Raw genomic sequence first — 19,939 nt, forward strand, 5'->3', positions numbered from 1 at the left:
CTTTCACAGCTCTGTGTTCTATGTAACTGGTCAGTGCATAGAAATGGTAAATATCGTGATTTCAGATAGTGTTCTGGAGTCATATTCAGGTTCTGTTTGCCTGAGACCAGAGCTTGAACCTCTGCTCTCATTCAGTACAGAGGCCGTGATTCAACAAAATACTTTACACATGTGCTTAATTCCCTTTGACTTCAGTGGGATTTAAGCATGTGCTTAAGTGCTTTGCTGAATCAGAGCCAGAGGACGAGGATGTGTGTGTGTCTGTCCCACTCTTCCCACTGCCAGTCCGTTTACATTATATGATACAAATAGCCCAGTCGAGGCAGAACATTCAAATGCCCCTTTAGCTCAACATGGTTGTTGATTTCTTTTAACCGAAGCATAGCTTCAGCCCCTCCCCCTACCTTGTCGTCTTATAGGTTTTCTTTTACTAGCATGTATTTTCTAGTGTTTGTGCTAGTCCCTTTTTTTCACTTTGGTTTGCCTTGTTCTAGATAAGTTACCTTTTAAATTACAGTCTAATATGAACTCTCTCTCTCCTTGCTATACAGAATCATCTTATTGTGAAGGTACCACCATATCCTGACCAGAAAATAACCTCACCTGTTTCTGTGGGGATCTACGTGGTGACCAATGCTGGAAGATCACATGATGTGCAGTCATTTACATACACTCCAGATACATGTATGTAAAGTGAAGAAATGAGGGGAGGGAATGGGAAAAATTGCCAGTGAGGTCTTCTCTAATTGGAACAGAGAGAAAGGGGCTAACAAGTTGCAGCTGTGTGGAGTCGGGTAATAGGCTTTTCAACAAGCATGCATGCTTGGTAATAATATACCAGCTTTGATTAAAGTGGCCACGTATGGGTGCCTTACCAGCATTCTGAAGTGTTAAGGCGTTCTAAGAAAGTTTTGAGTTACTAGTGTGAGAGTTCATCTACTGGCCAAAGCACTTGGAAAGGCTCCTGTTCCCTCCCCTCAGCTGAGAACTCTTCTGTGCCCCAGAACCTAAGATAGGGTATGTCTACACTACCCCCCTAGTTCAAACTAGGGGGGTAATGTATGCATACCGAACTTGCTAATGAAGCCCGGGATTTGAATTTCCCGGGCTTCATTAGCATAAAGCCGGCGCTGCCATTTTAAAAAGCCGGCTAGTGCGAACCCCGTGCCGCGCGGCTACACGCGGCACGGGGTTTGCACTAGCCGGCTTTTAAAAATGGCGGCGCCGGCTTTATGCTAATGAAGCCCGGGAAATTCAAATCCCGGGCTTCATTAGCAAGTTCGGTATGCATACATTACCCCCGTAGTTCGAACTAGGGGGGTAGTGTAGACATACCCATAGGGAGGAACGGAAACACTCATGATTGTTATAAAGATGGTGCTGGGAGAGCCACCCTTAGGGATGTTAGGCAAATAGTTGGCTTTAGGGCTTAACTGTCTACACCTTGGATCCTGAGCCCTAAAACTCTCTGAACAAAAGGCAACACTCAGAAGGAAGTCAGATAGCAATTGTATTGTTGTGCTGAAAAAGCTTGTGAAGAGATGAGGCGACACTACACATGGTGGACAGGCCAAGGGGCTTGCAGAAGTCTTAGATCTGATATTATTTTTAAGCAGTGAGGAAACTTTTGCTCCCAAAGGCTTTGTTTCCCCCTAGGCTGTGCAATATTTAAACCAACTATCAAAATGTTTTACTTTTAGTCCTAATAAATGTTGATCATTTCAGGTTATCTGCATTTCTATAGTTATATCAACATTGGAAATGTTAATATTCTGGGAGCTCTTTTGGTTAGCAAAATCTGCTCTGTCAAGAAATTAAGTCTGATGGCTTAACTTCCATTCTTGTTATGGCACGTAGCCAGGGAATCTCAGCTTGATACAGGATGCTGCTTTCACACAGTGGTATCGATTGCAGGTTTATTTAAGTTCAATAAGGAAGAACACAAGCCCCAGTAACTTTGGCTCTGCGATGTTGCCTATCTGTAGTCCACAACCTTCCCTCTTTCTGTGCTATTGTGGAATCTGACAAGATATGGATTCTCTATTGAGGAAGGAATGGAGAGAAGGTGGAGGTGCCCTGCCCTTATGCCCTCAGAAGCTGGTCTGGTTTGCAAGGGATGCTAATGGTCAAGTGAATCTTAACTCCGGTGCATTGGGTACATGCACACCAAAAATGGAAATGGATGACAGGGGAGCGGTCACATGAGGATTCCCTGTTCTGTTCTCTACCTCTGGGGCACCTGGCATTGGCATTTGTTCTCTCCCTCTATGGGCAGACAGGACACTGGGCTAGATGGACCTTTGGTCTGGCCGTTACGTTCTTATGAATACACATGGGGTAAAACCTCTTGAAGACCCGCAGTTACTGCAAGGTGGTAACATACATAAGATTCATCAGTGTCTTTTTGTCTCAACAGCTAGTATTCTGAATATCAACGTGAAGAAAGAAATCTCCAGCCCAGCACAGCCTTGCTCTTTTGAAGAGGCTATTAAAGGTACTAAATAGATTCTTATCTGTGTTGTTAATGAGTAAGCTATAACTTCCTCCATCATAACTTTTTTCTTTTCTGACTTTGAAGACTTCACCTTGCAACTGCAAAATAAATATACACACACAGGGGTCGACAAATTATGGAAAACCCTACTCACCAGACAAAAAAGGGTCTCGCCACCCTCCTCTACAAAAAGTGGGGTTTTTTTTTCATGGCATAAATTCCTAATAAGAATAAGAACAGTAATTACTAATAAGTTATTAATAAATATCTTATAAACCTCTACCTTTTCTCTCTACTGCCATGTCTCCTCCCCTTGCTCCGTCAGCTCCCCTGGTGCCTGCTGCCCCCCAACCCCTCACCTTCTGCTGTCCTGACTCCTGCCCTTCTCACTGCCCTCAGCCTTCCTGAGACCTGTCCCCCTCCGCCAGCCCTTCTCTCCGCCCTGTGCCCACTCCTCCAGTAGCCCCACTCTGATCGTGTGAGCTACCCCTCCTCATCCCCTCTCCTAAAACCTCCCTCTACACACCTGTCCTGCCTCTCTCCTCTGGTGCTGGTCCCTCCCCTGCAGGTGTCTGCCCTTCTGCTTCATCCCCAGAATCCCTTGGCACCTGCACCCTCCTGGTGCCTCCCCCTTCCCTCACTGCCCCTGCCCCTGCCCCCTTTGCTCTCTTTTTCCCTGATACCCACCCCCTCACCACCCTCTGCCCCCGTTCCCCTCATGCCCGTGCCCTCACACATGCCTTGCTCCATCCCCACCTTCCTCATGCCTACCCCTTCTTTCAAGCCTTCTCCCAGCACCTCCCCCTCTAGCCCCCAGTGCCCTTACCCTCTCCTCTCCCAGCATCACCCTGTCCCCCCTCCCACTGACAGCTCCCCTTCTGTCCTTTTCCTCATTGTCTGCACTTGGCCCCCTGGCATTTGTCTCTCCTGCATCCCTGTCCCTTGGTGCCTTCCCCTTCTTCTTCTTCTTCTTCTTCTCCTGACCTCCTCCCCTCAGCACAAGCCCCTTCCCCATATTTTTCCCCTCCCCTCCCCACAGCTCAGCCCCTTCCCCTCCCCAGGGGCCAGCTCTAGGTGTTTTGCTCCCCCCCCCCTTTTGTTGTCTTTTACACGTTTGCATTTTGCAGTGGGTTTTTTTTGTTTTTCTTTTTTGTCCCGGCATTTTAGCCCTATAAATAGCAAATAGCATTTTCATTCCTTTTTCCATAAAGGCAAAGGCGCTTCCAGTGAACTCCCCCTTTCACTCACTGCTGGGTTACAGCAGCCTTTTCCTTGCCCTGTTCAGCCCCTCACTATGGGCAAGCACCCTTCACTCCCAACCCACAGGGGGAGCAGGGTGCAGGGACAGCACAGAGCCAGAGGGGTGCAGGGAACAGTGGGGGAGTACGGGGGTGGCACGGGGAACGGGAGGCACAGAGCCAGAGTGATGCAGGGATTGGGGGTAGCAGGGTGCGGTGGAGGCACGGGGAATGGGACGAAGGGAACGGGAGGGGCAGAGGGATCGGGGTCTAGGGGTAGTGCAGGGAACTGGCAGCACAGAGCTGGGGGGGCAGGGATCGGGGGGAGCAGGGTGCGGGGTGTAAGGGCAGCGCAGACCAACAGGGTTGCAGGGAAGAGGGAGAGCCGGGGATCCGGGGTGCAGGGGAGGCGTGGGGAATGGGCGGCACGGAGACAAAGGGGGGCAGGGGCCGTGGCAAGACTGGAGCCAGCGGGGCTGGCCTTGGCTGTGCCGCGTGCCGCAGCCAGCTCCCAGGGACACGCGGATAGAGCTGAGCTGCTGCGGCCCTTTAAAATCAGTAGGGCCAGGTCACACCAGCATCCTGGCGTCCCGTCCCGTCCCGCCCCGCTTCCTCGTGCCGGAGCTGCACGCAGGCAGCCTGGTGGGAAGAATCGCTGCATTTCCCTCTTCCCAGCGGCGGATCGGATGGGGCCACGCCACCCGTAGTGCGGGCTTCGGCCAGCCCGTCACAATGGCCCACCGAGCCAGTCCGCCCCTGCACTCGCCAGCTGGAAAAATCTACTCGCTGCAGGCGAGTGCATTTGTCAAGCCCTGTGGGGAGGCGGGGTGTGTGTGTATGTGTGTACACAAATAAATAATATGGATTAGGATAGAGCAAAAATCAATAATCCATCTGGCCTGTTCCTGTATTCTTCCCTGTGCTTCACTCTCTCTTTCATATGCTTCCAAAGGATGAGGATGAAAGAAAATGGGGTTTCTGTCACTTACACACTTCAAGTCCCTGTAGTAATTTTCATGTCAGGAAATATAAAATTTAATTTATGCAAAAGGCTAAGGAAAGAACTAAGTTTGAGTACTACAGTTGTGGCCCCCTCCTTAACATACTAGCTTTGCTTATTACTTAAGAGGGGCTGACATTACATTATGACTGTATTGTAAGCAGAATGAGGGCCGCTCTGTGGCTGTCTAGCAGAGCTTTTATATCTGGTGTCACTGGGGAAGTTGAGAATGCTTCTTCACTCAGGGTATGTCTGCACTACCCCGCTAGTTCGAACTAGCGGGGTAATGTAGGCATACCGCACTTGCAAATGAAGCCCGGGATTTGAATTTCCCGGGCTTCATTTGCATAAACTGGGCGCCGCCATTTTTAAATCCCTGCTCGTTCGAACCCCGTGCCGCGCGGCTACATGCGGCACGAACTAGGTAGTTCGGATTAGGCTTCCTAGTCCGAACTACCTAGTTCGTGCCGCGTGTAGCCGCGCGGCACGGGGTTCGAACGAGCAGGGATTTAAAAATGGCGGCGCCCAGTTTATGCAAATGAAGCCCGGGAAATTCAAATCCCGGGCTTCATTTGCAAGTGCGGTATGCCTACATTACCCCGCTAGTTCGAACTAGCGGGGTAGTGTAGACATACCCTCAGTTCCCTCCCAGTGTCTGTAGTGAGATTAATGTTCCTTAAGCAAGATGTTTGCTCACTTGGCTCATGGGATACAAGTGCAAAGTTCTTGAGTTTTGAAGGGAACAATGTATTTAAATTATATGTATTGGAATATTATAAAGGAGGGAGATGTTTCTTCTTCATTTGTTAAAACTAGTGTTCTAGGGTTAATGGAAGTTTCCATAACCTGCTCTGGTGAAGACCGTTTTAAAGAGCAGATTTAACAATGATCACGTTTGATAGGAATCCATAGCTGCAGATTACAAGCATAGTTACAAGCTGGGGACCAACCAGTTAAGTAGTAGTTCTGCAGAAAAGGACTTTTTGTAGTGGGAGGCCCAGAACTGAACACAATACTCCAGATGTGGCCTCACCAAAGCCGAATAAAGGGGAATAATGACATCTCTGGATCTGCTGGCAATGCTCCTCTTAATGCAACCTAATATGCCATTAGCCTTCTTGGCTACAAGGGCGCACCGTTGACTCATATCCAGCTTCTCATCTACTGTAACCCCCAGGTCCTTTTCTGCAGAACTACCACTTAGCCAGTCGGTCCCCAGCCTGTAACACTGCTTGGGATTCTTCTGTCCCAAGGCAGCAGCCCCTGTCTGCAGGGTGTCCCAGCTGCCCGCAGACAGAGGCTGCTGCCACCCCGCACTGCTGCCTCTCTATCAGCAGGGGCCTCCCTGGAACTGGGGCCGGGAGCTCACTGGCTGCTGCCTCTGCTCCCAGAGACTATCGAATAGTCCTCTCGCTGCAGAGGTTTCATCTGGTTACACACCTAATCAATTACCCGATATCTAACATCCCTCATACCAGCTGCTTTAGAAAACCAGTATAAGAACTCTTCAGTAGGCTGTAATAGTCAGAAGTCACCATTGTACTGTCCTGACATGTCTCCTGCTCTATCAGTGACGATAATAATTTGGCCGCATGCATGTGTACTCCTCTTGTGTGTTGTGTTGACTTCGCGCAGGTAGTTAATACAGCAGACTCCAAGAGAGCACCCGGCCAGATTTATTGTCAAATGAAGTACATTAATAGTTGTCAGGAGACTCTACCAAACCACTGCACATATCTACCCCTGACAATGGACCAGCTCAGTCAGTGGGAGGTCCCACTACCACCTAAACCATGACAAAGACGGCCTTCCAAGACACAACTATATACAGGTACAAACAAACTACACATCACTTCTGATGTATCAGGCTGCACCCACTGATGTTACCTAGATACCAATCACCCTGCACCTGGTGGTTCGATTAGAACATCTCTATCCATCATGCTGTCATTTTAGACCCTCTCCTGAACCTGGGTCAGTATGTTCCTGTTCTGTGAAGAGTGTGTGTTACATTCTTTCTGGAATGTGCATTGAACCTATGCCCAGTACCAATTACTGTTTTACAGCCTGTACCTAGTACCAATTACTGTTCTACACTTGGGCCTGTTACCAATTAGTGTTTTACACTATTAGCCCTGTTTGTGCCAAGTTCTGTGAGCAGGACCTGCCTCTTGCTCACAGATTAGCTTGGCTTTATATTAGTAAAGTCTTGACCACTGTTACGTAGGCCTCAGGCTTGTGCTTCATCAGCTTTTGTTTCAGGCCCTCATCTTACTACACAGGCAAACGTGGGATGATCTGACTCACAGTAGGTAGATAGAAAGCTGGCTAGATTGTCAGGCTCAACAAGTAGTGATCAGTGGCTCAACGTCTGGTTGGCAGAGACAAGCGGAGTGCCCCTAGGATCGGTTCTGGGACCGGTTTTGTTCAACATCTTTATTAATGACCTGGGTGAGAGGATGGATTGCACCCTCAGCAAATTCGCAGATGACACTAAGCTGGGAGAAAAGTAGATACGTTGGAGGGCAGGGATGGGGTCCAGTGTGATTTAGACATATTGGTGGATTGGGCCAAAAGAAATCGGATGAGGTTCAACAAGGACAAGTGCAAAGTCCTGCACTTGGAACAGAAGAATCCCAAGCACTGCTATATGCTGGGAACCGATTGGCTAAGCAGCAGTTTTGTAGAAAAGTACCTGAGGATTGTAATCGATGAGAAGCTGGATATGAGTCAACAGGGTGCCCTTGTAGCCAAAAAGGCTAATGGCTTATTAGGCTGCATTAGCATGAGCATTGCCAGCAGATCTAGAGAAGTGATTATTCCCCTTTATTTGGCACTGGTGAGGCCACATCTGGAGTATTGCGTCCAGTTCTGGGTCCTCATTACAGTTTGCAGAAGAGTGTGTGTGTGGGGGGGGATTTGATAGCGACCTTCAACTCCCTGAAGGGAGGTTCCAAAGAGGCTGGAGAGAGGCTGTTCTTAGTGGTGTCAGATGGCAGAACAAGGAGCAACGGTCTCACGTTGCAGTGGCGGAGGTCTAGGTTGGATATTAGGAAAAACAATTTCCCTAGAAGGATGGGGAAGCCCTGGGATGGGTTCCCTAGGGTGGTGGTGGAATCTCCATCCCTAGAGGTGTTTAAGTCCCAGCTTGACTAAGTCCCAGCTTGACAAAGCCCTAGCTGAGATGATTTAGTTGGGGTTGGCCCTGCTTTGGGCAGGGGGTTGGACTCAATGACCTTCCAAAGTCTGCCAACCCCTATGGTTCTAACTGGCTCGGAAAGCTTACTCTGGGAGTAATTGTCAGTGGTTCTCAAGCAAGCAAGACGGGCATATTGAATGGCGGTCCTGGTTCTGTCATGGATCTGGCTCTGTTCAGGATCTTCAGAATGATTTGGAGAATGACAGAGAGTGTACACTGATAGTTTAACTGCTGCAGGCCTCTCAGCTTGGTGTCAAATGCTTTGAAGGCTGGGAGTAGAATTCAAAATGAATTTGACAAACTAGGGAAATGGTCTGAATTACATAGGGTGAAATTTAGTAACAACAAATACGGAGTAGTGTACTTTGGAAGGAATTATCAGTTGCACAAACACACAATGTGAAGTGCCTATTTTGAAGGAAGACTGCACAGAAGGATCTCAGTGTTCTCGTAGATCACAAACTAAATATGAATCAGCAATGTATTTAAGTTGCAAAAAAAAAATCATTTGAACATGTAATGGAAGGAGTGTTGTAAGCAAGACACAGTAATTATTCTGTTCTGTTCAGCGCCGATAAGGCTTCAGCCGGAGTACTATGTCCCATTCTGAGCAACATGCTTCAGAAGCAATGTGGACAGACTAGAGAAAGTCCAAAGAGCAACGAAGATGATTAAAGGTTTAGAAAACATGACCTACCACAAAATATTGAAAAAATTGAGTTTATTTAGTCTGGAGAAGGAAGATTGAGGGATGACATGATTGTCTTCAAGTATGTATAAGATTGATTATTAAGAGGAGGGTAATAAATTGTTCCCCTGAATCACTGAGGATAGGACAAAAAATAATGGTCTTAAATTGTGGCAAAGGAGATTTAGGTTGGATATTAAGAAATGCTTCCTGACTAGCAGGGTAGGTAAGCACTGAAACCGTTTACCTAGGGAATCTGAGAACCTCTGTTATTTGAGGTTTTAAAAAATAAGTTAGACAAACACCTTTTAAAAATGGTCTAGAAAATATTTCATCTTCGCACAGCGCAGGGCACCGACCTATTCAGATCCCTTCCAGCCCTACATTTCTGATTCCTTGTTTTTATTTTCTTTCTCCTCAAGAGGGGAGTTAAAAAAAAAAAAATCTAATTTATCACCCACAGCTTCCCAAAAATGGAATACCACATGAGATGAGCAGTTAAACAAAAGCATAATTCTTGTTCTAGGTCCCTTTTGAAAATGACAAATAAAAAGATCCCTTCCACTATGGGTAGAGTAAAATCCATTGGATCTGATGCGAACTGGGATCAGTTTTCGCTGCAAAACTGTTTCATAAACTGGGCTATCCCTAAATAACACGTCTGTCAAATGCATGAAAAATAAAAAACCCAAACCACCAGAAGCTCACCTCTCCAGAGGCTCTTCAAAAGCACTTCCCACATGTTTCCTATCAGCAATCAAATTGCCTCTCTGGCTGTCTCAGGGTCTAGCTATTCAGGTTCCTCCAGCCCCAAGAAGGGGGTGCATTTTCTGTAGTTTGAGCTGCTCCAGATTAAAGTGTCATCTTCCTATGAGTCCCTAGTCCTGGGCCATTATTCTGCCCTTCCTGAATTGGATTGACTGCTATGCAACTGTAGTATGGTGTGGGGCCCAAAGTAGCCCATTCACCCCTTTCTGGGGTTATTGGTTTATAAATGCCAAAACCTACTTCCACTGCGGATTCTTCTCTGTAGTCCAGAGCTTTTGTCTGCGTCTAGGTAGCCTTCATACTGGATCACCCAGAATGCATTACACATCAGTTATAGGGAATGGTACAAATGATTTAAAGAAATGGTTACCCAATTGTTTGTGTAGATGAAGTGCTGTCATTTTCATTCTGCACTGACATGGGTAATAACGTAGTGGAAAAACACCTGCACCTAGTTTACTCTAACACTTCCGCCATTGCTGTACAAACAGTGCAAAAAGGCATAGTACTGATGTACTCGTTATGGCTACATGTGGAACTTGGATGAGGGCAGGAAAGGGAAGAGGCTCTGAAGTTATATAATCTGTGCACATCAGTGCTATGCAGTGTGTATTTTATTATAAAAAATAGCAATATCATACTCTTCTACTGAGATTGTTAATGATTTAACAGAGGAAGAATGTTAACACAGTACTTATGCAAAGTATTTTTATTGAGCTCTCAATTCAAGGGCCTTAGAGGAAAAACTGTCTCATAAATCCATGTGCACATTAATGACTCGTACATGTAAATTCACTGAGTCCATTATTCCATTCCTCTGTTGATTTATATCCTTCTCTCTCCTCTTGGTAAGGTGTCCTGGCTATTTAAATCCTTTCTTGTTACTAATCCTTGCAGCTGTTCTCTGCAAGAGGCAGCTCTGCCAAATTGAGTGAGCTGAGCAGCCAGGAACAAATCCAATGAGCTTTACATATAATGTTACATAACTAGCTGCTAGGCTTTGCTATGATCATCACTGAGCTTTCCCGTTTCTCAAGGGTATTTCTGTACGTTACACATGGGATTCTTTCCATTACAATGGTAACCTATCCATTTTACGGAAAAAGAAAATAAACGTAAAATCTATTGTTCTAACAGTCTGAAAGAATGCTAGAGTTCCGACCCATGTCATTGTTGTGCAGAAGGCTAACTTTCGAGATGTTACCAGAGTTTAATCTCAGGGCACCCTTTAAAATTTGGAAAAAGTGTGCATGTATGTGGGCCCACAAGTTTTGGATCTCTGGCTAAAGACCTGCTCTATATCTCACGTTGCCTCTGTAATACTAAATGTATTCTGAGTGTGTTGGTGATGGTATCAGTCTCTAGATACTGTGCTGTGTAACTACATAAAGAGTGCAGTACTGGGAGAGTATACATTTAAAGAACTACTAAAGCACAACAAAATCCTGTAATACTTTATTGCTTTTTCAAAGTGCATCCAATTTCTTCTGTTGGTTTTCATTCTCCCAGCCAAATGTTGAAAAGTCTAAGAAATATGCCTTTGAGTGTGAACCAACATGTCATTGTTAGTGTCTAACCCATATATCATTAGGATTTACAATTATTTTTGTGCTACCATAGTTGTTTATCTGCCACTTCTTCAAAAATGCATTCAAGAACTTTATTCTTTGCTAACTGGCCAGTATGTAAAACCTGTGATTTAACTTTATGGAGACATTCCAAAACTCAACTGATGGAAAGAGGAAGAGGAGCTTATTTGGCTATTTATACCTTATGTTCCACTAATGACTAAGGACTTATTATTCAAGACACAGAATGTTCTTTTGGGAGAGAACCTTTGATCTCTGGCAGAGTTAAGTGTCCTAGGAACATTGACGAGGACATAAGTATTGTCCAGCGCACTTAACAGAAATAATTTTGTAGTTAATGTAATGTTATGCTGTATGTATATTACCAACAGGAAAATTGTTCCATAGCTTTGTTTTGGGGTCTGGGATAAGAAATTCAAAAGATAACAGCCTTTAATAAAAAGGCTAGCGCTTCATTGAATTCAGACTTCATATATTTTACTTCTTGATCTTAGACTTGCAGTTTCAGCAAACTTTTGAGATTAAATATTTCCATTTTATTCACATCCAAAACTGACAATTGGTATTAGACACAATTTGCAACTAGATTAGAAAGGATTTAAGACTGAAAAAATAATTCCTCGAGAAGCTTAAAGTTTGGAAACATTTAGAGGACAAAGTGAGATCGATCTTTCTATGTGCTGCATCATAAAGCTGACATACAGATCAGGACACGTGTGTGGGTTTATTGGTTTGGTTGGGTTTTTTTTGTTTTTTTTATAGTGCTTCTCCTAATGGAAACTTAACTAGACTGCTTTGTGAACTTGCCATTGTGCAAAGGTATCCTAATACCAGATTGCAATATGAAACAGTCTCAAATGCAATAGTTACGATTTTTCAGATTGAAATAATTTGCCATGACCCTAGAAGTTTGTAATGTAGACAGTTTTGAGCATCGGTATGCAGGTCTAGAAATGTCCTCTTATGTGAAATGCAAAAGTATAGCATTGCATCCTGTTTCTACAATTGTTTGATTCATAGGGTTTAATTTGTGTTCCAAGATTGTTTCAAGGTTTCTTACTTTCATAGTGATTTCTCTCCATTTTAGCATGCTGTCTCCTCTGAAGAGGAAATATATGGCATCCCAGCAAAACTGCATTGGAAAAAAGCCACCATCTCCCTAGTAGTCTGGCACTAAAGAATCAATACATTGTACCGTGATTTTTAGAAGAGATAATGCAAGGCAAAATTTTACCAACTCTTCTCTGTTTTTATCTGCAGCAGTGACAGTAACTGGCTGTAACCTGGATAAGGTAAATATTCTCCCTAGTGCCTTGATAACTCCACTTATACCGACCAGTGTGATTAAGAATGAAGATGTAGCTCCAATGGAAGTTACAGCTGAAAAAAGATCTCCCACCATCTTCACAGTAAGTTAAATTGTGACCCTATTAGGCTGACTATCCAAGCTTTGGGCATGATACCATGTCAGACTGTTTTCTGGTAGTGTGTAGCAGAGGAGAGAAACAGGAGAGTGGTGAAAACTTCATGGTCCAAATCCAGTCAAGCCTGCACTGCAGACATGCACATAAAGCAGTGAGTGAGTCTCTTAAGTCATCAACAGCAGCTGTTACTCCTGTGTTTGTCCTCAGAGAAACTGATTGTGGAGGAGCACAAGTGTATACATTATATTTGGAATTGGGGAAGGAAAAACACATAGATAGGAAAGAATATAAGAGGCCAGACTGAGTAAAGGAAAAAAATTATGACCCAGTGCCAGGGGAAGGAGATGGTTATCAGTCGATTACTTAAGAAAAAAATTGGGTAGCCCTGACCAATGGCTTGTTTGGAATGCCTTTTGCTTCTTTCATAGGACAGTGGAAATTTTCCTCTGAGAGTGACCTTCACTGATGCTTTAGGATATAGTTGTAGTTAATAAGATGTCTACTGCTGCCAAAAGAGATCAGTCACATACCGTAGCAGATTTGAAAAGGCAGTGCAACGTTTTAACCAATAATCTTTGTAGTTATGATTGCTACAATAAAGACAATCAAATCTGTTGTTTCGATGCATAAACAGATGATGAAAGGAATTTTCACCCATGTACTTAGAAGAATTGGATAGATCTATTAAGAGGGGGTTTATTCACATTTCACTGAAACATCAGATTGTGGGCTGTTGTAGACAAAACACTGGTCTTCATGGACGAGTAGTATCACAAGGAAGATGGTGTGTATATGTGTGGGAAACTCCCATCTGTGAAACCATAAGCCAGCTGTAGGATAAAATAACTTGTTCAGTTTGTTTTTAAGCCATTAATAGTAAAAATTGATGGGCTAATTCAATATGGGAAATTGGTTTGCAGCCCTTAACTTTTAAGCTGATTCTTGTTCTGGCAGAGGTGGAGAGCGTGCCTTAGAATCCAGAGAGTATCTTTCTTTGTGGGAGACTAAATTTTTGGCAGGAAGAATTTAGACTTAGACACATAGGCCAGCAGTTTCTGATTTTCATAGCTGTTGAGCACTTTATAGTTCACTTTGGCTTCATTGGAAGTAGTGGATGCTTAGTATCTTCGAAAATCAAGTCACTTTTATGAAGTTGCCTAACGGTGGAATTGAATGCTTAAACTGTATGAACATTTTGGGTTTGTTTAGATCACTTATTACTTGCAAAGCAGAATGGCTGGTAGTATTTACTTTTTCTGAAGTCTCCTTGGAATCATCTGTTTGCATGTATGTTTGCCCTGGCTTTATCCTAACTGCTGTTGTTTCACTGACAGTGCAGCAAATAAATAAAACCTTTCTGTATTCATTTTGCTGCGTTATAACAGAAATAGCCATACAACGGTGATACTACTAATGTTCTTCAACTATTCTCCAACTTTACTTGGGTTATACCAGCAAATTTACCTTCACCCCCTTCCTGCAGCAGTATTTCCCTTCCTCTGTTGTTCTTCTCTTTTACTTACTATGTCTTTATCATTTGGATATGTTGTCCAGCTTTGAGAGACAAAAGCTGATACTCGTACCTTACAGCTGAACCTGCCTGCATGTAGTTGAGGAATGAGATTTTCAAGTATGACTCAGCTTCTCCTACACACTTTTTAATGTGTATTGCTTTTTTTTCCAAGCAGGCTTCAAAGGTGGTTGGACCAACTCAACAAACATTAGAAAGTATGTCCAGCATATCAGGAACAGGAGGAGCCTTTTCAACTGCTGCCTCTCATTTACCTTCTGAAAGTGACAAACAGCAGCAGATACAGCATAAAGTGTACAATTCAGAGACTCTGACTACTATCCAAACACAGGACATTTCACAGCCTGGTAGCTTTCCAGCAGTCTCTGCTCCAAGCCAGTTGCAGAACAGTGATGCATTGTTGCAGCAAGCTGCACAGTTCCAGAGCAGAGAGTCTCAGTCCAGAGAGGTGTTGCAGTCAGACAGCACTGTAGTTACTTTGTCACAGCTGACTGAGGCTTCGCAGCAACAGCAGTCAACACTATCCGAACCAGCGCAGACACTACAGCAACAGATCTCCTCAAGTATTTTCCCATCCGCAAACAGCGTGAGTTCGTTTCAGAACACTATACAGCAACTGCAAGCTGGAAATTATCCAGCCAACGCTGCCAGTGGCAGCAGTGGAAATGTTGACTTGGTCCAGCAAGTCTTGGAAGCTGAACAGCAGTTATCTTCTGTTTTGTTTTCTGGGTCAGATAGTGAGGATGTCCAAGAACAACTCAATGCGGACATTTTTCAGCAAGTTAGTCAAATACAGAACAGTGTAAATTCTGGGATCTTTTCCTCGTCTGAGACAGTCCATTCCAGGCCAGACAGCCTTCTGTCTGGAAGAGCTGAAAATGTCCATCCTCCGCCTGAGAGCTCGCTGTCCAGTCAGCAGCAACAGCAGCAGGCAATGGAGACTTCTGCAGCAATGGTGATTGGAATGCAGCAAAATATGTGCCAGGGTGCAACACAGATGCAATCGGATCTCTTTTCCTCAGCAGCGCCAGGAAATGGAAACCTCCAGCAGCCCCCTGTTTACCAGCAAGCTTCCCACATGATAAGTGGGCTGTCAGCCAGCGAAGACATACAGATGCAGTGTGAGTTATTCTCCTCCTCTTCTGGTGTTTCTGGGAATGAAACTGGTACTACTGCTCAGCAGCAGGTCTCCGCTAATGGCTCTGCCATGTTTCAGACATCGAGTTCTACAGATGGAGAAGAAACTTCAGGACAGAATAAACAGATGCAAAACAATGTGTTTCAGACCATGGTTCCGATGCAACACAGTGGGGAAGGCCAGCCTCAAGTTAACCTTTTTTCATCTACGGAAAACATGATGGCTGTTCAGGCAAGTGGAACTCAGCAGCAGGGAGGTGGACTGTTTCAGCAAGGTGCGGAAATTCTGTCTATTCAATCAGGAAGTTTCATGCAGCAGTCCCCACATTCACAAGCTCAACTTTTTCACCCTCAGAATCCCATTGGTGATGCTCAAAATATATCCCAGGAATCACAAGGGTCTATTTTTCACAGTCCAAATTCAATTGTCCACAATCAGACCACTTCCTCTTCCTCGGACCAATTGCAGGCTCCGATGTTCCACTCCCAGAACACCCTGGGTGTATTGCAGAGCTCTTCTGTACCTCAAGACCAGCAATCAGCTAACATGTTCCTTTCCCAGAATGCAATGAACAACTCTGTAACTCAAGAAGAACAGATGTCGTTCTTTGCAACACAGAATTCCATTTCTCCACTCCAGACAGCCACAAACACTGAGCAGCAAGCTTCTTTCCAGCAGCAAGCACAGATATCCCACATTCAGAACCCCATGATTCCCCAAGATCAACCCCAAGCTCAGCCCGCTCAGCAAGGTTTGTTTCAGTCACAAGTATCAATAGGCTCCCTCCAATCTAGTCCAATGCCCCAGAACCAGCAAGGGGCCATCTTCCAGTCTCAACATTCAATAGTTGCTCTTCAGAGTAGCCCTCCAACCCAAGAACAGCAGCAGCAGAACATGATGTTCAGTACTTCAGATACCATCAATACAATTGCTTCTCAGAAACAGACCATGATTTTCAACCCAAATCAAAATCCGATCACTAATCAGGAGCAGCAGAACCAATCGCTTTTTCATGCACAGTCCAACATGGCACCAATGAATCAAGATCAACAGCCCATGCAGTTCCAGAGTCAAACTGTGACTCCACTTCAGAATCCTGGGTCCAGCCAAGCAGAGCCACAGCAGCCCAACATGTTCCATAACTCACCCCAGATTCAGTTGGTTCAAGGATCACCTGGTTCTCAAGAGCAGCAAGTCACCCTCTTCATTTCTCCAGCTTCCATGTCTGCCTTGCAGAATAACATGGGCCAACAAGAACTGCAGCAGTCTCCCATCTACTCTTCTCAGAGCAATATAACAGGCATTCAAGGAACAACTTCTGCCGCACAGCAGCAATCTTCTTTGTTCCACAATTCAGCAGGAAGTGCTATCAACCAGCTGCAGAATTCTTCTGCTTCATCTCAGCAGACTTCAGGAATATTCCTCTTCGGCATTCAAAATGGTAAGTGGTAAGAATTCTTGATTCTAATAGTATAGTTTAGAAAAACAGCTACTTTGGAGGCTACCAAATTGTGTTTGTACAGCTCTGTAGAAGAGTAAAGTGCTAAGTGGTAATGGTTAGAATCCTTTGATTGAAAATGTTCGTTATTAAAGGCAGGAAGTAAGTAAATTATACCCTTGCCTTTGAAAAACTGTTGCATTCAGTGGAAGCTGCAAAAAGCTTGTGTGTTTGTATAAGCCAACACTTGCTTTTCTGATGGCTAAACTAGGGATGTCAGTGTGTAGTCGACTACGCGATTAATTGATATGCCTGGGCTAATCTTGTCGACTACATGCATTTTCCCCCTTGCTGCTTCTGTGTAAGAGGCAGAAACGGGGGGAGGGGGGGAAGCCAGTGCCTGTGAGGAACTGGCTTTAAGCAGGCTCTCTACGAGCGCTGGATCTGCCTGCACCCTTCCATCCCTGCGCTGCTGCCTCTGATAGAGAGGCAGCAGCCTAGAGGGTGAGGGAAGGAGGCTGGAGTTGATACGTGCTTGGAGCCGGCTTTGAAGCATGCTCCCCATGTGTCCAGCTCTGTGGACCCGCCTGCCCCCTCCTGCTGCCTCATACAGAGGGGGGGCAGGCAGAAGCTGGTGCCAGCTCCCCCCAGCATCAGCTCTTCTACAAGAGGTAGCAGCATGGGGGCACGGGTAAGGGAGGCTGCCACAAAGCAGCCTCTGTCAGCAGCGGCCTGGGCTCACCACGGACAGAGGCTGGTCCACAACAGCAGCCACTGTCTGAGATGAGTCCAAGCTCCTATGGACCAGCCCCCATCCATGGGGAGCTCAGACACCCGCAGACAGGGATTGCTGTCCTCTGGGAAGCTGATACAGTGGCAGCCATGTGGGATAGCAGAGGGCTCCCTGGGAGTGGGGCTGGGAGCATACTGGCTGCTGGCCCCGCCACTGGGGGGCGATCGAATAGTCGTGTAACTGCTAAAATTTCATGCGGTTACATGACTGTTCAATTGCACTATGTCTAACATCCCTAGGCTATACACCCGATAAACATTTATCCAAAAATACCAAATAGTCACCGTGACGCACTAGTGGTTGGAACAGGAAATGTGAAATCGGTGCTCAGTTAGACTTCATAGAAGTCTGAGTAGTTAATTCGTGTTTATACTTATATAGCAGTAGTAAAAGAACATGTTTTAAAAAGTCAGGGAAGTTATTTAAGAGCTTGTTAGTACCCCATATTTTCTGCCTGTGAAGGTGCTTATACACTCTAATCCAGAGGTGGGGAACCTCTTTTGAGTCAGGGGCCACTGGCCCCCAGAAAAATAAGTCATGAGCTGCACACAGGTGAGAAGGAAAAACCCCCACCCTCATTGACATCGCCCTGACAGAGCAGAAGAAAGATGCTCCTCACATTCCCCTCACACACCAGAGCCTAGGGGTGGCCCAGGCTAGTAGATTGTGCGCTCCAGCCCCACGGTGTGGCAGCAGGAGGGCTGGAGCACCTGCACGGGCTTCCCAATGCTGGGGGGAGAAGCCCTGAGGCTCAGGGACCGGATTCAGGCAAGCCATTGGCCGCATCCAGCCTTCGGGCCTGCGGTTCCCCACCCCTGCTCCAATCAAATCACTTTGGGAATATTCCTCTTTGGCATTCAAAATGGTAAGTGGTAAGAATCCTTGATTCCAATAGTACAGTTTAGAAAAACAGCTACTTTGGAGGCTACCAAATTGTGTCTGTACAGCTCTGTAGAAGAGTGAAGTGCAAAGTGGTAATGGTTAGAATCCTTTGATTGCAAATGTTAGTCATTAAAGGGATGTTAGACCTCGTTTTTTTAGGTTTACTGGATCTTTTGAAAAAGCCTTCCCTTTTCGAAAGAACTATGTCTAGATTGCGGTTTTACTTTCGAAATAGTGCTTTTTTGAAAGAGCGCTATGATGCAATTATGCAAATGAAGCACAGAAAATTCAAATCCCAGCTTCATTTGCAATATCAAAGTGCCTAATTTACATCCCTCTGACGAAAGAGGATGTAGTCTAGACACACCCTGGATGTCCTGCTGAAGAAAGGGGGAAGCTGATACCAAATGGCAATTGCAAATTTATGGCTATCTAGTTTGTAGATGAATATTGGTGACGGGAGCTCACCAGCCAGGTGTGAGAAGCATGAACGGAATGCAAGGAATTTCCCTTCACTCCCTGATCGTGTGGGGAATGGGATGAAAAGCAAGCCAAGAGCGCACAGCTACTGCCCTCCCGAAATGGCGCCATTGCTTAGCATGCCCACTGGTCACCTGATCACCCTGCAGCAACAAGACCCAGTGCCTGACATTCCATTACCCAGTACAGGGCGCGCCCTGTAGTTTGAAACCTCCTGGTGTAGATGACACTGTTTCCATCCTTTTCTTTCAGTAAGACACTTCCCCCGATTTCTGGGATGTTAATAGTATGATTTTAAGAGCAGCTGAGATCTTCAAACGTATACTAGTGTGTTAACAAACTCTCTCCGAGGATTTCCAAGTTTCAGTATCTGTGTATAAAGGCTTAATTCTATTCCCGGCACCGCTGTAGCCTGATGGGTGACTGGGCAAGGGACGTCACGCTTTGTGACTCAGTTTCTCCGCCCATTAATGGGGATAATTTTACATACTGTGGTAAAGCACTTTGAGATTTACTGATGTAAAATGCTAGGTAAGAGTTAGAGATTATCATCATTGCTTATTGTGTTCATCTTCATTCCTTTCTTAACAGACTGTGGCCAGCTTTTAACTTCTGGACCGTCTACACTGCCAGATGAGCTGATGGCTATAAGTCAGCCAAGTCAGCCACAAAGTGAGGGGCAACCAGCAGTGACAACTCTTCTGTCCCAGCAAATAACTGAGAACTCTCCCCTGCCTTCATCTATGACAACCAATCAGGGTATAGAGAAAATTGATGACTTGCTGGTCTCGTTACAAAGCCAGGGGAACAACATGGCTGGCTCATTTTAATTAGCCAAGTAAGTAATGAATTTGGGTGTGTGGGACTCCTTGCTAGTCATGCAGTGATATTTATTTATGCCTCTTGTTTTAACAGATGATGACTTTGCAATCAGAAATCTGTAGAAAATAAATGATCCAATTTAAGTTTTGTTGTGGAGTTGCCCATTCGTTGTTCTGTAACCTGGCATTGCAGTTTAATAATTCTAATGACAAAGTTAAGGTGCGTGGGTCACTCTCAGCTTGACCCAACATCTCTGTGAACAATCAGCAAATCTGGCTTCAGTTAAAATTGTAGGTTTCTTGTGGATGTATTAGACTCCACTTGAATCTATAGTCCCATTGTGCTGAAATGGTCTGCCTGAGAGCCAGGTTCTGCAGGAAATAGTGCTTCTTGAAAAAGCACCGCTTGCCAAATCATTGTTACAACTGAGCCTGTACAACAGCAGGGTGCTAGGA

The 19,939-nt window shown here is 45.2% G+C and overlaps 1 protein-coding gene across 15 annotated transcripts in view; it reads left to right on the forward strand.

Annotated features, from left to right (window-relative positions):
• NFAT5 (nuclear factor of activated T cells 5) overlaps nt 1-19,939 on the forward strand; it is a 157,394-nt gene that overhangs the window by 127,598 nt on the left and 9,857 nt on the right. For 10 of the 15 annotated variants that reach the window (XM_025184223.3, XM_075939770.2, XM_075939777.2 and 7 more), the window contains 5 exons: nt 552-684; nt 2,417-2,494; nt 12,237-12,385; nt 14,086-16,510; nt 19,254-19,500. In XM_025184223.3, the coding sequence (XP_025040008.2) occupies nt 552-684; nt 2,417-2,494; nt 12,237-12,385; nt 14,086-16,510; nt 19,254-19,492 (3,024 nt within the window). In that variant the 3' untranslated portion in view covers nt 19,493-19,500. The remainder of the gene's footprint in view (nt 1-551; nt 685-2,416; nt 2,495-12,236; nt 12,386-14,085; nt 16,511-19,253; nt 19,501-19,939) is intronic. The other 5 variants (XM_075939769.2, XM_075939771.2, XM_075939778.2 and 2 more) reach the window with 3 other exon arrangements.

This window comes from Pelodiscus sinensis, chromosome 12 (assembly GCF_052426305.1).
Source record: "Pelodiscus sinensis isolate ZL-2025 chromosome 12, ASM5242630v1, whole genome shotgun sequence".
Classification (NCBI taxonomy): Eukaryota; Metazoa; Chordata; order Testudines; family Trionychidae; genus Pelodiscus; species Pelodiscus sinensis.